This window comes from Eleutherodactylus coqui, chromosome 2 (assembly GCF_035609145.1).
Source record: "Eleutherodactylus coqui strain aEleCoq1 chromosome 2, aEleCoq1.hap1, whole genome shotgun sequence".
NCBI lineage: Eukaryota > Metazoa > Chordata > Amphibia > Anura > Eleutherodactylidae > Eleutherodactylus > Eleutherodactylus coqui.
The window spans coordinates 236,784,526-236,803,496 of record NC_089838.1 but is presented as its reverse complement, the minus strand read 5'-3'; the positions used below and the strand labels follow the sequence as shown (position 1 = coordinate 236,803,496).

The 18,971-nt window shown below is 41.6% G+C and overlaps 1 protein-coding gene across 1 annotated transcript in view; it reads left to right on the top strand.

Moving 5' to 3' along the window:
* The window catches only part of FSD2 (fibronectin type III and SPRY domain containing 2), a 37,885-nt gene that overhangs the window by 8,523 nt on the left and 10,391 nt on the right, over window positions 1-18,971 (top strand). The window contains exons 3-9 of the mRNA XM_066592661.1: window positions 243-338; window positions 422-655; window positions 4,853-4,875; window positions 5,319-5,440; window positions 7,322-7,477; window positions 13,556-13,690; window positions 15,213-15,366. Coding sequence (XP_066448758.1) covers window positions 243-338; window positions 422-655; window positions 4,853-4,875; window positions 5,319-5,440; window positions 7,322-7,477; window positions 13,556-13,690; window positions 15,213-15,366 — 920 coding nt within the window. The remainder of the gene's footprint in view (window positions 1-242; window positions 339-421; window positions 656-4,852; window positions 4,876-5,318; window positions 5,441-7,321; window positions 7,478-13,555; window positions 13,691-15,212; window positions 15,367-18,971) is intronic.

Genomic DNA, 18,971 nt, shown 5'->3' with positions numbered 1-18,971 from the left:
AGCAAAGGCGGCCCAACATCATATTGAAAAATATGAATAATATTGAATTTCATCACCTTCTATGTGTGTTCCAATACTTTTGTCAACACCCTCTACATCTAAATGGGGTAATTTCTGCGTCATTTTAATGGATTTCTGCAAACTCTATACAGATGAAGGGAGTAGTCACAGAAATGTCTAACAAAAATTTGTCACATGTGAATATACCATTTGTGAACAGCCTGCTGTCATTCAATCTTCAGGAAGAAATACACAAAAACATGTGCAAACTGGAAGAGCAGATCACACAGATGGAGAATTTTGCAGGACACCTTGAGGAGATGTATACCACAATAGAGGTGAGTTTTATGGAGATTCTTTACTAGACCTTATGTTAAAAAGTAGATACAGTAATAAGTGTCCACTATATTATGATCTCCAGGAGAATTCTGGGAGACAAGAGCAGAACCTTGAGTTGCATTACACAGAAGTGATGGATACTATTGCATCTAAGCTTGAAGAAAAAATGCAAGGTCTTGGAGAAGAGAAGAGACTTAAACTGGAGTCCTTATTTGAGCAATTAGTTGACTGTGGAAAAAGTCTTGACACTTCTAAAGATTTAATGGAGACTATACAGCAGTTATTCAAACAGAGCGACAAAGTGGAATTTGTGAAGGTAAGAAGAAATCGTAAAGGTCTCAGTTATTGTAATAATTTTAGTGATGACGTGTCTATCGCACCAGCGTTAAGGCCCGTTTAGACACAACGATTATCACTCAAAATTGGCTGATGAGCGATAATTGTGTGTAAATGTGCCCATCTTTCACTTTTCTGCGGAACGATGAATTTCAGTTCTGCATGAAATCCATCCCTTGGCAGAACAGCTGATAAGAAGAACCGCATGCTGTGTTCTGCCCGGGAAGTGCTGATTACTGCTGATTGCATTGTTTCAGCTGTCAACCCCGTGGCAGAACAAAGGGAATGTAATCAGGGAACAGCGGGTGGTCTGTTCCCTGAATATAGCTCCAGACTGCTCACAGGCTACTAATTGGTACTAATAGGCATTAGTACCAATTAGTAGTTTATGCAAAATGATCACTCAAAAGCCATCTTTTGAGTGATCATCTTTGTGGTGTAAATGCACCTTTAGTTTGTGCAGAACAGATTGATATCTGGTGAAGTGTAAAGGCTGCCAAAACTACACTATATAATTTCCAATAATATGTGAAAAAATATAAAACTGGTCCATAATTGTATCAGCTCCATAGAAGTCAATTTAGTGTCCAGAAATCTAAAAATCTAAATTATAGACTTAGAGTTCTGGAAATGACTGGCCTAGCAGTTCACTTTTCACATTAGATGTTTATTATTGGTATATGCTCAGATGTAGAAATATACTAGATCGACCATTTCTAGTATGTCAACTTTATCATACTTATCTTTATATCATGTACATACTGAACAGTAGAGAAAACAATTCTAACCTCATTCCATATGTTGTTCTTATCACCACTAATATAGAAATATGTTTGTACCATCACAGTAATATATTGCTTGATGTATCTGATTTATACATTTACAATGACTAGTATGTTTGAAGCCAGGGAAGGATAACTACTTACCTTGGTTTTTTTGTTTTGCTCTATATTGGAGGCTCTCAGTTGGTGGTATATGTACCCAATATGTCTGACAGCATGGATGAATTACGTAGGGGTTATTAGAAAAACACATTGACTTAGATGTAAAATCCATTTTCTTTAGCCCCTATTGCATACAGATTTAGTGTTAAATTCTAGAAAAACTCCTCCTAGTGGCAGCTACAGGTAATAACCACTAAGCAACTTAAAACCATTCAGTATATTACAGGAATACTATTATACGAACTACGCTTTGCAAAAATCTGCTATGTAGTGCATGTACTGTTCAGAGTTGGACAAGTGAATACAGATGAGGTAATGTTGGAAGGTGGGAAATTTTAATGTTGCTCTCAACGCACTTTGATAGTCCCTTTTAAAAATCTCGTGTTTGCCATCAAGAAGGTACTTGAAGCTCATGCTGTGCTTAATAGGCAGCGCTGCATATGGTGATAGGCTTGGAGGTCCTTTGATGTCATTTATTTCAGGAGGGGGTATTTGGCTTATAGATGTTCTGATGTGCTGTTAAAAGTGTGACAATACTCTGGGAATGGTTAGCAGTACTTCCAACAAGACAACGTACCTTGTCACAAATCCAATGGTGTTTTACGTTAATGTGAGGTTATGGATGTCCCACGATTGTACCGGCTGCACAGAGTCCCAACCTGAACCCTATTGAAAATCTTTGGGATGAACAATGTCTATCTTCTGTGAGAGAACTCGACAGATATTTGCAGGATGAATGGAAGGAAATACCAATTGAAGTGTATCAGATTTTAGTAGAAAGTATGACACAAAGAGTATCCAATGTCATTAAGGCCAAGGAGGTCCTACTAAATATTAACATATGTAAATAAATACTACTTGTGATTCTTGCTCAGGTGTCCAATGCCTTTTTCCATTCCTACCAGCTAGTAACAAATTGATACTTGATACCTACAACCTCGCCCTTCACCACGCCAAACAAGTCTACTTCACCCCTCTCGTCTCCTTATTATCTCACAACCCTAAATGACTCTTTTACACTTTTCACTCCCTTCTTAGCCCTAAACTGTAGGCCCCAGTGACGGAACTCAGTTCTGAAGAGCTGGCTGCTTACTTCAAAAAGAAAAATCAACGACATCCGGCAGGAAATAAACACCCAATCCCAGACTAGCCCTGACCCTTGTCTCTACAGTACTGCATCTAGCTCCTGTTCACTCTCTGTACTCATACCAATGACAGAAGAAGTCTCCAGATTGCTTTCCACCACCTGCACTAGCGACCCTCTTCCCTCACACCACCTCTGATCCCTCTCCCCAGTGGTTATCTCCCACCTCATCACTATATTCAATCTTTCTCTGACCTCTGGCATTTTCCCCTCCTCATTAAAACAGGCTATCATATCCCCTCTGCTAAAGAAACCGAATCTTGACGTGCCCTATGCTGCCAACTACCGACCCATCTCAAATCTCCCCTTCATCTCCAAACTACTAGAATGCCTGGTTGACTCCCATCTTATAAGCTATCTATCAGAAAACTCTCTTTTTGACCTCCTACAGTCCAGCTTCCACCATCTACACTCGACAGAAACCGCCCTTACAAAAGTGTCAAACAACCTCCTGATGGCCAAATCGAGAAGCGACTACTCCCTACTGATCCTTCTCAAACTCTCTGCAGTGTTTGACACTATTAACCACAAATTCCTCCTCAGTATGCTTTGCTCCATCGAACTAAAGGACACTGCTCTCTGCTGGTTCTCCTCCTACCTATCTGACTGCTCCTTAAGCATATCCTTTGCAGGCTCTACCACCCCTCCTCTTCCCCTTGCGGTTGGGATCCCTCAGAACTCAGTCCTTGGCCCCCACCTCTGCTCCATCTACACAGCGCCTACTGGACAAACCATCAGGAGTTTTGGCTTTCAGTACCATCTCTATGCTGACGACACCCAGCTATACACCCCTTCCAGTGACATAACAGCACCGTTCTTCCAGAACGCCACTGACTGTCTGTTCACAATTTCTAACACTATATCCTCTCTCATCCTAAAACTGAACCTCTCAAAAAATGTCCTACTGGTGTTTTCAGCCTTCACGAACCAACCTCATACTGACATCTCCATCTCAGTGTCTGGCACCACCATAACTCCCAGCACATCCTTTGTCTTGGGGTCATATTCAACTCTAATCTCTCCTTTACCTCTACATCCAATCTCTCGCCGGAACATATCAGCTACACCTCAAGAACACCGCAAGTATCAGCCCTTTTCTCACCGTGGACATGCTAAAAACACTCACCGTTGCCCTTATCCACTCTCACCTCGATTATTGCAACTTGCTGCTGATTGGTCTCCCCTGCTCCAGACTCTCCCCTCTTCAATCCATCCTGATTGCGGCAGCCAGGCTCATCTTCCTGTCCAGCCGCTACTCAGACGCCTCTGTCCTATGCCAGTCACTGCACTGGATGCCCGTCAAATATAGAATTAAGTTCAAACTCACTGCCTTCATCCATAAAGCTTGCCATAGCACCGCACCGCCCTACATTGCCTCCCTCATCTCAATACACCACCCAGCCTACGCCCTCTGCTCCGCTAATGAAATCAAATTAAGTTCCCCCTTAATTCGAACCTCTCTCTCGCCTCCAAGACTTCTCAAAAGCAGCACCAGTCCTTTGAAATGCGCTACTCAAAACTATTCTTGCAATCCCTGACACACAAAACTTCAGGTGTGCTCTAAAAATGCACCTCTTCAGGGAGGCATACTATATGCTCTAAACCAAACCCCTCTTTACTCCGCCTGATAACATGCTCCCTGTCCTAGTGACTGCAACCCCTGCTAGCCGCAATCAATTGCCCCTTGCAGTCACACTGATTCAGGCATCACATGGCATTGTCAGACTTAAGTCATACCGTGCACATCTCCAGCCCCTTTACCTTCTCTATCACCCCATTATTTGTAGTATATAAGCTCGTTGGAGCCCCTCACCCCAACTGTTTCCATCCATTAATTAATACATGTAACCGTGGTTTTTGTGTCTTTGTTTTTTGTATCTGTTCCCCCTGTTTTGGAGCTATATAAAGATTATTATTATTTTTACTTGTATAAGGTTTGTGCAGATAATCATAGTTCCACTCCATAGAATTTTGTTTGCTAGCGTTCTACATAATTGGACATCTGCAGGTAAGGTTGTTAGTTCCTGTTTGAGTCCGTTTGTTTCAGACTTACTATCTATTAATGTGCTTGTTTAATTCTCTTTTGCAGACTTCACTAGATACAACCAACAGGTAAAAAGTTATAATTTCTATATTGATAAGATCTACAGAATATTTTAGTAGGATAGTAATTATAAGGGTCATCTGTTTGGACAGATCGCCTCCTCCCAGCATGCCTTACAGCAAGAGTTTTTCACAGATTGTCACATACATAGGTCTAATAAGAAGTGTGATGAGAAAATAATAAGCATCATGGCTAATACAGTATAACAGATTATGTAATCTGCAGTGTGAACATATCAATATTTGATATATATAGTAGTGAATTACTATTCAGGTCACACATTGGGGGGAGATTCATAGTTATTAGCAATACTTGCAGAATTTAGAGCTTCATTTAAACGTCAAACTATCAAATATTCTTTGAGAGCTGCCTACATTTATTGCTTAAATGGTCTTGAATCTGTTTGATGTACAGTATTGTTGAACTACAATTAATCTTGTTTTTTTTGCAGATTGCATCAATACTTCAATACGGATATCAACTTAAATATTTCAACTAATGCAGAGTTTAAGAACCTTAGTTTAGACTTCTCAGATGTGGACCAGCTATTGGATTCCATTGATACTCTCCCAGGTATTTCTAATGTAAGGTCTCTTGGACACATTTAAGTCCACTTTGTATAACCATACACTTTTTTTATAGCATTTTCGGCAATACTTGCCCCATGCTCTAGAGAAGATACACAGTGCGAGTGCTGTGCGTGTAGAGTGTATTGACTATAGTCATTAATGATAATAATATTATGCTTTGTATGTGCTTAACATCCATTTTGAATCTGGAGTGTTGACTTTGAGAACTAAAGGTGCTTTTTGATGGAATGATTATCGTTCAAACAAGTGAAATTGTCTGCTATCATTTGGTCTAAATGCAGCTAATGACCAAGAGATGAACGATAATAGAGATGAGTGAGCATACTCGCTAAGGACAATTACTTGATCGAGCATTGCCCTTAGCGAGTATCTCCCCGCTCGGAAGAAAAGGTTCGGCTGCCGGCGCGGGTGACAGGTGAGTTGCGGCAGTGAGCAGGGGGGAGCGGGTGGGAGAGAGGGAGAGAGAGATCTCCCCTCCGTTACTCCCCGCTCTCCCCCGCAGCTTCCTGCCCCCCACCGGCAGCCGAATCTTTTCTTCCGAGCGGGCAGGTACTCGCTAAGGGCAATGCTCGATCAAGTAATTGTCCTTAGCGAGTATGCTCACTCATCTCTAAACGATAATCATTCAGTTTTAATTTGTGGTTCATTTTAGGAACGCTATATTTTCTCTTTAGGAAAAGCACCTAGAAAGTGAGTGAGGAGACTTATAAGGCCATACATTGTGTCCAGTTTTGGGCACCCCACTTTAAAAAAGACAGACAAACTATAGCAATTTCAGAGAAGAGTTACCAAGATGGTGAGCGGTCTGCAAATCATGTCCTATGAGGAACAGTTAAAAGATCTGGGAATGTTTAGCTTGCAAAAAAGAAGGCTGAGAGGAGACTTAATAGCTGTCTACAAATATCTGAAGGGCTGTCACAGTGCAGAGGGATCAGCCCTATTCCCATTTGTACAAGGAAAGACTAGAAGCAATGGGATGAAACTGATTAAATATTAGACCCGATGACCCTGGAGGTCCCTTCCAACTCTACCATTCTAAATTTTCTATGATTCATGCGCCTCTGGGTAATATGCAAATAAGGGAGATGGAATGCTGCCTCCCAATAGGTGACGCTGCAGAGGTATTGTTCCATGTCCCTTATTTGCATAGTACCCAAAGGAGCATGAATGGCCTTATAAGTCTCCTCATTCACATACCTTACAGATGCTCTCCCTAAGGAGAAAAGACAGCGTTCCTGACCCACATCACAGGACTATCGCTAGCCAAGCCAGAAACCTACTGCACACTGATGAGAGACAAACACCCCCCAAGCAGATCTCTGTGTATGGATTCTGGTTTGGCTTTCATATTCCCAGTCATTGTTACAAGGCTTGTATAAAGAGTCAGACATTAACTGGCAGAAATGCTGCCTTCCAATAGGTGGCGCTGCAGAGGTATTGGTTCATTTTATGCAGGCATAAAAATCATTGTTGGCTTGTTCACTTATCGTTCATTTAAACAGCGCTCATTCAGTCCCTTTGCTTATACAGTGAATGTGAAAGACTGAACTATTTCTTCTTTTAATAAATAATATTTGTCCATAACTGGATAGATTTAGGGTATTACCCAGCCTGTAGTTATTTTCTGATAAGGTGCCCCGGAAGGGATATATTGATAATGTCCATTGTATAGGAAGTAATGTCGTAGAATACTTTATTTCTTTGCCTGTTTATGAGAACTAGCCAGACAATTAAAGTATATGCTTTGATAGCTTGAGGACTGTAAATATTTAGGGTCATGCAGCATTTTTTTCCTATACAAGATAATAAAGTCAAATAGCTGTATAATGAACATGTAAGCATTCAATGATCCATCATATTGCAGTTCCCTCAGCTCCTGTGATCAACCCTCAGACACCTAATTCTGCCACAGCGACAACCCTCCGTGTGTGCTGGAGCCTATTTTCTGATGACACCGTGGAACGTTACCACCTCTACTATAAACGAGTGTCTGATGTTACTCCAGGAGAGAATCGGGAAGGTAAGACAACATCCTGTTACACTATATTCAGGAGTGTAGAAAGTAATGACTAGACCTTATTAACTACGGCCAAGTACACACAAGTACCTATATGTACACACACAGATCAGTACATGCAAATATACACATATAAAATGCACTGGTGTTCGGTAATGATAATGTAACATGGAAGACCGGTCAGAGAGCTAAAAGAAAATACTGGGTTTATGATCCTGTGGTATCTAGGATTGTGTCATTGAAAGAAAATCACACTATATTATCATGGTATGCTCAGGAATGGGTGGAATAGTCATTAGATTATAATTTGCTTTATCTATAAAATATGTTTGAAAAAAAAAAACATTAGTGTGCTACAATAGTTTTCGCACATTATCCAATCTTTGTGTAAGGATCATTAAACAGTGGGTTGTCTGATACTTCATTATCAGTAGTTTCTAATTGGTTTCTGGTAAAGTAATCACTTAATCTAGGTGATACTCAAGGGGTATCATAGACTTATCAATCAGGTATGCCTATTTCTATACAGACTATGCATCGGAGAAGAGTACATTGAGAAACACTCAAGTGATGTTTCCAAGCTCTTCTATTTTATTGTTGCAATACAATAATTATATAGTGTAGCTTCCCTCGCAGTCAACAATTTAAAGTCTATAGCATTTGTGATACTTCTCTCTTTGTAAAACATTCCAAAGGTTAACCCCTTAACGACGGCCCCATCGGGAAACTACGTCTTCAGAAAGTGGGCCTTAATCCTAGAGGACGTAGTTTTATGCATCCTCTTTGGATTGATGCCCACTGGCCTGAGGACGTGACAGCTCCATGCTGTCGGTGCCCACAGGTAGCCGACAGCATGGAGCTGTCATCCCAGGATGCGGGCAGTCCCCCCCGGCATTGCGATCGGCGCTATAAAATGAATAGCGCCGATCGCAAAAAAGTAAATAAAACAGTGTAAAAAAGTAGTAATTCAGCTGCTATGATGGATCGGATCCATCACGGCAGCTGAAAATAGTCACACGGCTTGTCGGCGGTGTCCCCCGGAGATCTGGTCCTCCCGGACCCGCCGGCGGCCTTCTGCTCATGCGCGCCTGACGATGACGTCACGCGCACGCGCAGAAGCCCGGGTGTCCCCGGCAAATTTAAAATCTCCTGGCTCCTGAAGGTAGCCGGGAACCAGGAGGTGTTACCGGGGACCACTGTGAGCGGTCCCCGGGCCCGCGATCACCGCTATCCATTGCGATAGCGGTGATCGCGAAAAAGTTTAAAAAGTAAAACAAAAGTAAAGTTTCACCTCCCCTCATGGATCGGATCCATGAGGGGAGGTGAAGATACTCACCCCCGGTCCTCTGCGATGTCCCGATGTCCCGGGACCCGAAATCCCCGTCTGCGCATGCGCGCCCGATGATTGACATCGGGCGCGTGCACAGAGGGGCTCGAGCCCCGGGAAATTCAAAATTGCTCTGCTCCTGGCTGCCATGTGTAGCGAAGAGCAGAGGGATGTCACCAGGGACATGATCACTGTCATCCAATGGATGACAGTGATCATGTAAAGTAAAAAAAAAAGTGCAAAAAGTAAAAAAATAAATAAAAAAAGGGGTAAAAGGTTAAAAAAAAAAGTGCAATAAGTAAAAAAAAAGTTTTAAAAAGTTAAAAAAAGCTTGCGTTTCATCTCCCCCCACGGATCATATCCGTGAGGGAGTATAAAAAGACGTACCTAAGGCCTGCGGATTTATCCGCGGACCTCACCCCAGCGTCTGCGCACGCGCCCGTCGCCAATGTGGCAGGCGCATGCGCAAAAGCCGTGGTTTTTTAAAATCTCCCTGCTCCTGGCTACAAAACTTAGCCGAGAGCCTGGAGATTTCACAGAGGGCCGCGGTGAGCAGTTCCTGATCACGTGTTCGCCGTTATCCAAAGAATAATGGCGATCACGTAAAAGTTAAAAAAAGGTGAAGCTTCATCTCCCCTCACTGATGCGATCGGTGAGAGGAGATAAAATTTTTTACCGGAGGCCTCCATATTTGCACCCCGACGCAATCTTCTTCCGTGAACTTTCCCGTATTCTGCGCATGCGACCGCTGGCAAAACACCGGACACATGTGCAGGAGTCGGGGAGCACAGGAAACTTAATGTCTCCTTGCTCTCGGCGACCAACGGTCACCGAGAGCCTGGAGCAGTGACGGGTGGCCTCGTTGAGCGGTCCCCGGACACGTGAAAAAATGGTAGCGATCTACCTTTGGCCGGTCTCACATGACTGGATAGGAATTACAGATTCCGCATGCGTTTGATTAGCGGTAATACGCAGATCAATCGCATTGGATTACACAATTCCGCTCACATTAGCGGGTTGGAATTGCGTAATCCACTCGCAGAAAAGAGAACGCAGCAGATTCTATTTTACCGCGGATATCCGCAACATGGAGCCCATTGTGCTCCATGGTCATGGATATACCCGCAGCCCATACGCAACTACGTTGTATACGGGCTGCGGGTACCCGCGTCATCGCTAAGCGACGGTGCAGGAAATACAAACAACAACAAAAAAAAGTGTACTGCGCATGACCGCCCGTGTAAGTACACAGTTATGCGCAGTACATTACGCCGCCGTACGCAGGGTCACAGCCGGGCTCACAGCCGGGATCCACCTACGGCTGTGTGAGCCCGGCGTTATTCAGACCGCTACCTGTAATACGCAATTTACAAGAAGCCCCGGGAACGCTCGCCTTCCTGCAGTTCCAGGAGCAGCTTGTTGAGCGCCTTCTGTGTGAGACCGCCGCACCTCATCAAGCTTACGGAGACTCACAGAGCGCCACTTTTTACACCCCATCCCCGCCACTGAGGTCAAAAAATGACTCCCAAAAAGCATGAGAGGAGGGGGGATACCCGGTTTTATTGCCCCATGTGCCCATCCCAACCAGCCTCCATAATTACCGGTCTTTGGAAATACTACACAGTTCACATTATTACTTTTATCTAAGATTTGGGGAACGCCGAAAAGGGCGTGGAGGGGGGGGGGGAGATTTTAGGGAGTCAATTTTTATTCCGTACAAATGAGCAATGGGGCCTGGAATTTATTCAGTTATGCCCTGCAATCCAACTGGTGTTCCCTCCATTACAGGCCTTGCCATGTTTCCTGTAAGTAGATTAGGGCCACAATGGGTATGTTTTTGAACACGGGACAAACGGGGGTATCCATTTGGGGGTGAACGTCTTCATTCCTATGTAAACTGTACAAAAAAAAAAGTTTTTAAATTGACAAAATTGCCAAAAAAATGAAAATTGTAATTTTTTTCTTCTGCTTTGCTGAAATTTATTCAAATACTGTGTGGTCAAAGTACGCAGTACACCCCTAGATGAATTCGTTAAGGGGTCTAGTTTTTAAAATGGGGATATTTGTGGGGGTCTTTATAGTTTTGGACGCTCAATGACTCTATAAGTGGGCAATGGGACCTGGAATTTATTCCGTTGTACCCTAAAATCCAACGGGTGCTCCTTCCATTATAGGCCTAGCCATGCGCCCTTTAAGTAGATTAGGGCCACAAGGGGTATGGTTCTGAACACGGGACAAACAGGGGTATCCATTTTGGGGTGAAAGTCTTCATCCCTATGTGTGCTGTACAAAAAAAACAGTTTTTAAATTGATACAACTGCCAAAAAAATGAAAATTGTAATTTTTTTCCTACTGCTTTGCTTAGATTTATTCAAAAATTGTAGGGTAAAAATACACAGTACACCCCTAGATAAATTCGTTAGGGGGTCTAGTTTTCAAAATGGGATCATTTGTGGGGGTTCTCTGTCGTTTTGGCCGCTCAAGGGCTCTACAAGTGTGCAATGGGGTCTAAATCACCTTCATGCTAAATTTCTGTTCTGAAAGCCACCGACTACTCCTTTCATTTTGGGCCCCGTTGTGCATCCAGACAAAAGATTAGGGCCACAATGGGTATGTCTCTGAATACGGGACAAACAGGGGTATCCACTTTGGGGTGCAAGTCTTCATTCATGTGTGGGCTGTACCAAAAAAGCAGTTTTTAAAACGACAGAATTGCCAAAAAAACGAAAATCACAATTTTTTCCTTTTGCTTTGCTTCAATTCATTCAAAAACTGTGGGCTCAAAATGGGCAGTACACCCCTAGATAAATTCATTAAGGGGTCTAGTTTTCAAAATGGGGTCACTTGTGGAGGTTCTCTTTGATTTTGGCCGCTCAAGAGCTCTACAAAAGTGCTATGGGCCTAAAACTCCTTCAAGGAAAATCTATGTTCTTAAAGCCACCGACTACTCCTTTCGTTTTGGGCCCCATTGTGCATCCAGACATAAGATTAGGGCCACAATGGGTATGTCTCTGAACACGGGAGAAACAGGGGTATCCATTTTGAGATGAAAGGCTTCATTCATGCGTGTGCTGTACAAAAAAAGCCGTTTTTAAAATGACAGAATTGACAAAAAAATGAAAATCACAATTTTTTCCTTTTGCTTGGCTTGAATTCATTCAAAAACTGTGGGGTCAAAATGGTCAGTACACCCCTAGATAAATTCGTTAAGGGGTCTAGTTTTCAAAATGGGGTCACTTGTGGGGGTTCTCTTTGGTTTTGGCCACTCAAGAGCTCTACAAAAGTGCTATGGGGCCTAAAACGCCTTCAAGCAAAATTTATGTTCTGAAAGACACCGACTACTCCTTTCATTTTGGCTCCCGTTATGCATCCAGACATAAGATTAGGGCCACAATGGGTATGTTTCTGAACACGGGAGAAACGGGGGTATCCATTTTGGTGTGTAAATCCTCATTTTCATGGGCTCTATAGGAAAAAAATATGTCTTTAAAATGACATATTTGCAAAAATATGAAATTTTATTTTTTGTCCCCTAAATTGAACTAATTCCTGAAAAGAACTGGTGGGGTCAAAATACTCATGACACCCCTCAGTGAATACACTAAGGGGTGTAGTTTTTAAAATGGGGTCATTTGTGGGTGTATCTATTATTCTGACACTTATGAGCCTCTGCAAACTTGGCTTGGTGCAGGAAAACAAAGTGCTCCTCAAAATGCTGAAAAGTAATGTTAAATTTGTACGTCCTCTAAATGGTTAAAAAAAACACAAAAGTTTTTCAAGTGTGCATTCAGAATAAAGTAAACAGATGGAAATACATATCTTATCAAAAATTTGTACAGTATGTTTGGACAGATTTGAGATATTACGGTTGAAAATGTGAAAAAAATGACACTTTTTTCAAAATTTTTCCAATATTGGTACTTTTTATAAATATACACAAATTATATTGGTCTCTTTTTACAATCTAAATGAAGTACAACATGTGGCGAAAAAACAATGTCAGAATCACTGGGATATGTAAAGCCTTTACGGAGTTATGCCACGTTGAACGACGCATGTCAGATTTCCAAAATTTGGCTCCGTCACTAAGGCGCAAACAGGCTTCGTCACTAAGGGGTTAATTATTAGAGATGAGCGAACGTACTCAGTAAGGGCGATTTCGCAATCGAGCACCGCGATTTTCGAGTACTTCACTACTCGGGTGAAAAGTACTCGGGAGCGCTGTGGGGCGGGGGGTTGCAGAGGGGAGTGGGGGGGTAGCAGCACGGAACAGGTGGGAGCTCTCTCTCTCTCCCTCCCTCTCCCCCCCACTCCCCTCTGCAACCCCCCGCTCACCCACAGCGCCCCCGAGTACTTTTCACCCGAGTAGTGAAGTACTCGAAAATCGCGGTGCTCGATTGCGAAATCGCCCTTACCGAGTACGTTCGCTCATCTCTATTAATTATGACAAAGCTGCATGGTCAGCATTTGTGACTCTGTTAGTAAAACTACAATACCTGTATTTTGTACATGTACATCTTGCTATACACACGGCACTACTGGATAAAAAATAATTACTACTTTCACACTTTCCAATGACAAAACCCATGCTGTTAGTGTTTAGTAATGCATGCCTGCAAGATCATACTTCACTATCCACAATCAAACCAGCGTTATTTAGCTAAATGGCTAGCCTAAGATCTGAAAACAAGGTAAACAAGCCCATGGTGCTACTTATAATGATGATTATACTATTATAATATATTGTTTCACAGAATTCATGATAAGAGCCAAAGAAACCTACTGCACGGTAACCAACCTGCTGCCAAACACACAGTATGAATTCTGGGTTATTGCTATAAACGCCACTGGGGAGAGCCCTGCAAGTGAAAGTGCCGTGTACGTGACAGGTAATTACATAGTTGTATTAGAAGCAGAAACTCAGAGTCCATGTAGCTGGAGAGTAGTACTCAGTATAGAAAGTGTAGAGCAGTGACTCAGCTGTTCAATACTACGAATAAATTCCTAGTCTACATTTTTGGATGCCTGTTTCCATAGAGAATATAACATGAATATTACACTCTGGTAATGTCTTGGAAGCACTAAGAATAGTTTTTGCACTCAGTGTTATATATTGTACATCATTAATACTCTTTCCTTTATTGAGCTCTCTGTTTAGTGTTAAAGGGGAATTTCTACACAAAGTTTTAGTAGTTATGAGTTTTATTTATGAGCCCTTTAGATGTTTTGAAATATTTTTCTAAAGGGGCATTTTAGCACAAATATCACTTCATAAGTGATAAACGTACAATCGGTGGGGACCCAACAGCAGGAACCCCCACCAATTTTTAGAATACGCGACTCCGTTCTTTCATGCCAACCAAGCAAACTGAAAAACAACTCCATTCAAACACCTTATTAGAGCAATGGATATGCTGGCTGCCATGAATGGCTGCTTTCATAAATCCCATAGTGTTTTAATGGAGCAACAGCACATATGCACAATTGCTATTCCAAACTTCACTATGGTCATGTCGTTGGGAGATATAAAAGCCCTGGAACTTTTCATTCAGCAGTGATGTGGTATTGCATTGGTTTGACTTGATTCAGTAATTATCATCTAAGTGTGTGCGCCCGTGCTGGGTGGCATCTGAATGTTGGGGTATTGGCTACAAACAGGAACCAGAAGGTGCCTGTGCTAAATTTGTATACTCCTGGTGCTGATATAGTCACCCACTAATGATGTTCCCCTAGGAGTTCTGCACCCTGGCTTTCTTCTGTTAAGAACGCCACTGCACTCTGGTTGTCTTTTTTTGTAGTTATGCAATTTTTTTTTAAAGGGAAAGGCCAAGATCAGTATTCTAAAGACAGAACCTTTTACTTATTTTCTAAAAAATCCTTAAAGATGATTTCCATGTGGAATCTACTGATGACTTATCTTTAGAATAGGTCATCAATAGCAGATCGGCAGCTGATGAGATGCTACTCTCAGGGGCGTAACTTTGCCCCAGTGCAAAACCTGTAACAGGGCCCCCAACTATAATGCTTTATTCATAGTACTAGGCTCCCTATATGGAGAAGAGAGGCCTTATGGGCCCCCTAAGGCTCTTGGGCCTGGGTGCAACCGCATCCCCTGCACCCCCTATAGTTACACCCCTGGCTACTGTGCATGCTCAGAACACCATATGTTTTTTCAGTGGTGTGGTTTGGTATTGAAGTTGAGAGAGCTAGTATAGTGTAGGTCATCAATAGTTTTCACACTGAAAGCCCCTTTAAAGTTAAATAATTGATGAGATTGATTAGAAAGTGAAAAGAATCAATAAGAAAACAACAGTTATACTAAATAGTCCTTGACAATAGCAAAAAAGTTATTAAATCATTATTGAGGATGCATGTATGAATAGTGCGATAATGTATTTTATATGTTTGTAGCACCAGCCCCTCCTATCATTAAAACCCGGGAATGTCTGAGCTGTAAGAACGCAGCTTTAATCTGCTGGGAATCTGGGAACATTAACCCCGTTGAATCGTACACAGTGGAAATTTTCAAAGTGACAACAGAGATGCAAAATAATCTGGTGGCTGAGTAAGTACCATATACGCTCTAGTCATTATCTACTAGTATCTGCTAACTCCCTGTGTATGGGCTTATTACCCCCAGGGATGTCCAGAGGGGCTCTCAGCATCCCTAAAGGCTTCCAAGGCTCTTTCAGATGACATTTCTGAATAGTATATAGCAGACTACCGCACATTCATAACAGTAATGCAGTCCGTTTCATAGAAATAACTATATATGTGATAGCATCCTAAAAGATCAGAGACACAAGCCCCAAGGTATATGCTGCGCCCGCCTCCAAAAATATACATATATAGTTATGATAGAACATTGCTGCCTCTCTAGTAAAAAGCAAATCTTTCCACTATACAGTCAATAAATATCTACATACTGCTACTGAATAAATCGCCCCATACAAAACACCAATTTTACCACTATACAAGGCCCAAATAATACTGCCACATCATTACCACTACTACTGCATAGTGACTAATATTACCGTACTGTTACTGAATGAAAAACATTATAGAAAGACTATTACCACCCTACAGTAATGATATAGTGTTAGATACTGTTATACACAGGTGCTCTGGAGACCATATAAGCGATTACAGTCCCGTTATATCCAGTGATCCTAGGTGATGTCCATTCTGACTAGAGTCCTTCATTTTATGTCTTGTCCATCCAGCACCAAGATGAATTACTTCAGTCCAAATACTATACTACAAAAAGGATAGTGTCTTAACTAGAATTATCCCCCAAAAATAGTACCCGTGAAAATAATAGTGCCAGACAGATAGTGCCCTGTATTGTGCCATAGACATTATTAGGGCACCACAGAGTAATAATGTCACCTCTTGTACCCCAAACAGTAGTAGTACTCTTCTTTGTACCCCACACAATATGATGTTAAATACTCAATACTAGCGCCCACTTTGGACTCCCACATGGTAATAATGCCCCTTTCATTCCCAAACAAAGCAATAATAGTCACAGTAGTGCTCTTTTGAAAGTAATAATGCCCCCTTGTGAGCCTCCTAGAAATGTCCTCTTTTGCCCATAGACAATAATGCCCCTTTTGTGCCTTTCTAAAGGGTAATAATTCCACCTTAACTGCCCCCTTATAACCTAATAATGACCTGACACTCTATAATAATATTGTCCCCATTGAATGCCTCATTTAAAGTAATAATGACCCCTGTGAGTCCACCTGATTTACTAATAATGACCTGATTGAGTCCTGCTTTATATAGTAATAACAGCTGTCCCCTTGAAAGCCCCCTTCTATAATAATAATAAGGCCTGCTACCTCATATAGTAATAATGTCTCCCTTTGGCGCTCATAATGCCTCCTTAAGTAGTAATAAAGCGCCCTCCTAAAGTAATAATGCCCCCTTAGATGGTGATAATGCCCTTTTAAGTCCTAACAATGCCGTTCAGCATTCAATCGTTGGCCGTGTTTACACTGAACGATCATTCCAATTCACATGATCCAATGATTTTGTTGACCGATTGTGAACGTGTTGTGCGTTTTTAAGCAAATCATTTAAAGCAAATTCATTAAAGGGGTTTTCTTGCAGTAAAATATTGGAGACCTATCCTCAGAATAGGTCATCAATATCAAATCGGTGGGGGTCTACAACGCAGGACACCCACTTACCAGCTGTCTGAAGGGACCACATTGCTCAGGTGAGAGCTGCAGTCTTTTCTCAGGCATGCAATATCATGTTCATCAGTCACGTAGCCTGAACAGCACAATCCCAGTCAAATAAATAGGATTAAGCTGCTATATCAGACACAGCCGCTATACAATGTATAGTACTGTGCCTGGTATCAACTGAAGCTGCTGCGGCACTCACCAAAGCGACTTCAAACAGCTGGTCGCTGATCCACAATGGCAGACACCTTCCTGATCTGATATTTACAGCCTATTCTGGGGATAGTCATCCAAGAATATAATCCAGAGTACTTGGAGTATTATTTGCAATTAATATCCAAAAAATTTATATTCCAGTTCAACAGCATCTATTCAACATATGAAAATTCTCCAAAGTGTAATCAGAATCATCACAATTAGTAAATTAGTTAAGGAGCCTAAGTGTAAATTTGTAGCGGCAAAATGTTAATATGTAGCAGCCAAAATATTAATAGAAAGATTAATGCTTTGGCTGCTACAAATTAACACTTTTCATATGTTGAATAGATGCTGAAATATAAATATTTGCTGAGTTTTGAACTGGCTAAGAAATGTTGGGATATTCATTGCAAAGTGCTACAAGTGCTCTGGTTTTTTTCTTGGCTGACTGGACTTTCTACGGGCACTGTCTATTTACACGGTGGGCAGAACATATTTTTTCACTATCTTGCAGAGAAGTCATCAATAGGTTTGTCTTGGAAAAATCCTTTGAGGTGCCAAAAAGAGTAGATGTTTGCACCTTGATAGGCACTTTTCTAAAGGGGACATGAATAAGCTGTGTCATAAAAGTTTTTAGGTATAAGAAACTGGCACCCAAGAAGTGGTGTAAAGAAGGAAACTGAGTCTAACATGCGCAAAAGATACACCAAATCTATCACACAGCCCATGACTCTTTAATAGAGCTGGATATATTCAGACTGCCTCACTACCCTTACACTGGCAGCCTTGATAGACACTTCAGGTGTCTTAGAGATGCTTTTAGGCGGAACAATTACACTGGGGAACAGAATTTTTGTTGGCTGAGATGTTAAAACGTTTTAGGGATATTTTGGGGTCATAGATTCTGAAAATATTAGTTTTTCTCCATCAGGTCTGCTTACCAAGACATGACATGTGTCCATATAAATGTATGCATATTGTATTATTCATGTAATGGCTGCCAATCAAAAGCTGAAGCTACAAAGGTAAATCCCAAGAAGCCTTGAACACGAATACAAGTTTCTTCATTGAGATGTTGATGAAACTAAGTTTCTGTGATTTCTTGCGATGAGATATTCCTGGACATTCGCACTGGATGTTTCACCAGTAGTTGGCCTTCATATGTGTATCCCATCGTCCGCAGTACCGCTCTTCCATGGTTCTTATTCCCAGGTGAAGTCATTCACCTTGCTCATCAGTTACATCATCAAGACAATCTGGAAATCCATCCAAAATGACTGCAATCTGATGCTCATGTTACACCCAAGTGTTCAAAAACAGAAGTGAGCATATATGTTCACCATAGTTTACAGCCTCAAAGTCGTTCACTGAATCTTGGAAATGCTGGTGTTTCACAAGATCCCCAATTTGAGGTCCATCAACTTTACCCACTTTTAGCTTCTGCATGCTAATCGCTACACTTGTAGCCGAAACACATTCCATTTCTCTTCAATAGCTTTACAAATTGTTTCATCAACCGAAGTTTGATGTGCAGTGGTGGCGATATGTATCATATGTACTAAAAGTAAGCAAATACTGGCGGGAAAATAAAGTAAATATAGGAATCTCTCAAAAACCAGAGCTCCTAGAATGAAATGGATGGCATTTTCAGAATCAGCAGTACAAAAATACACAGAATAAGGTCTAAAATTCCAGGCACCAAGAAAATGTTTTCCTTTGTCCCCTTGGGTGTCGCTCATTTTATGCAGGCATAAACATCATTGTTGGCTCATTCATTTCT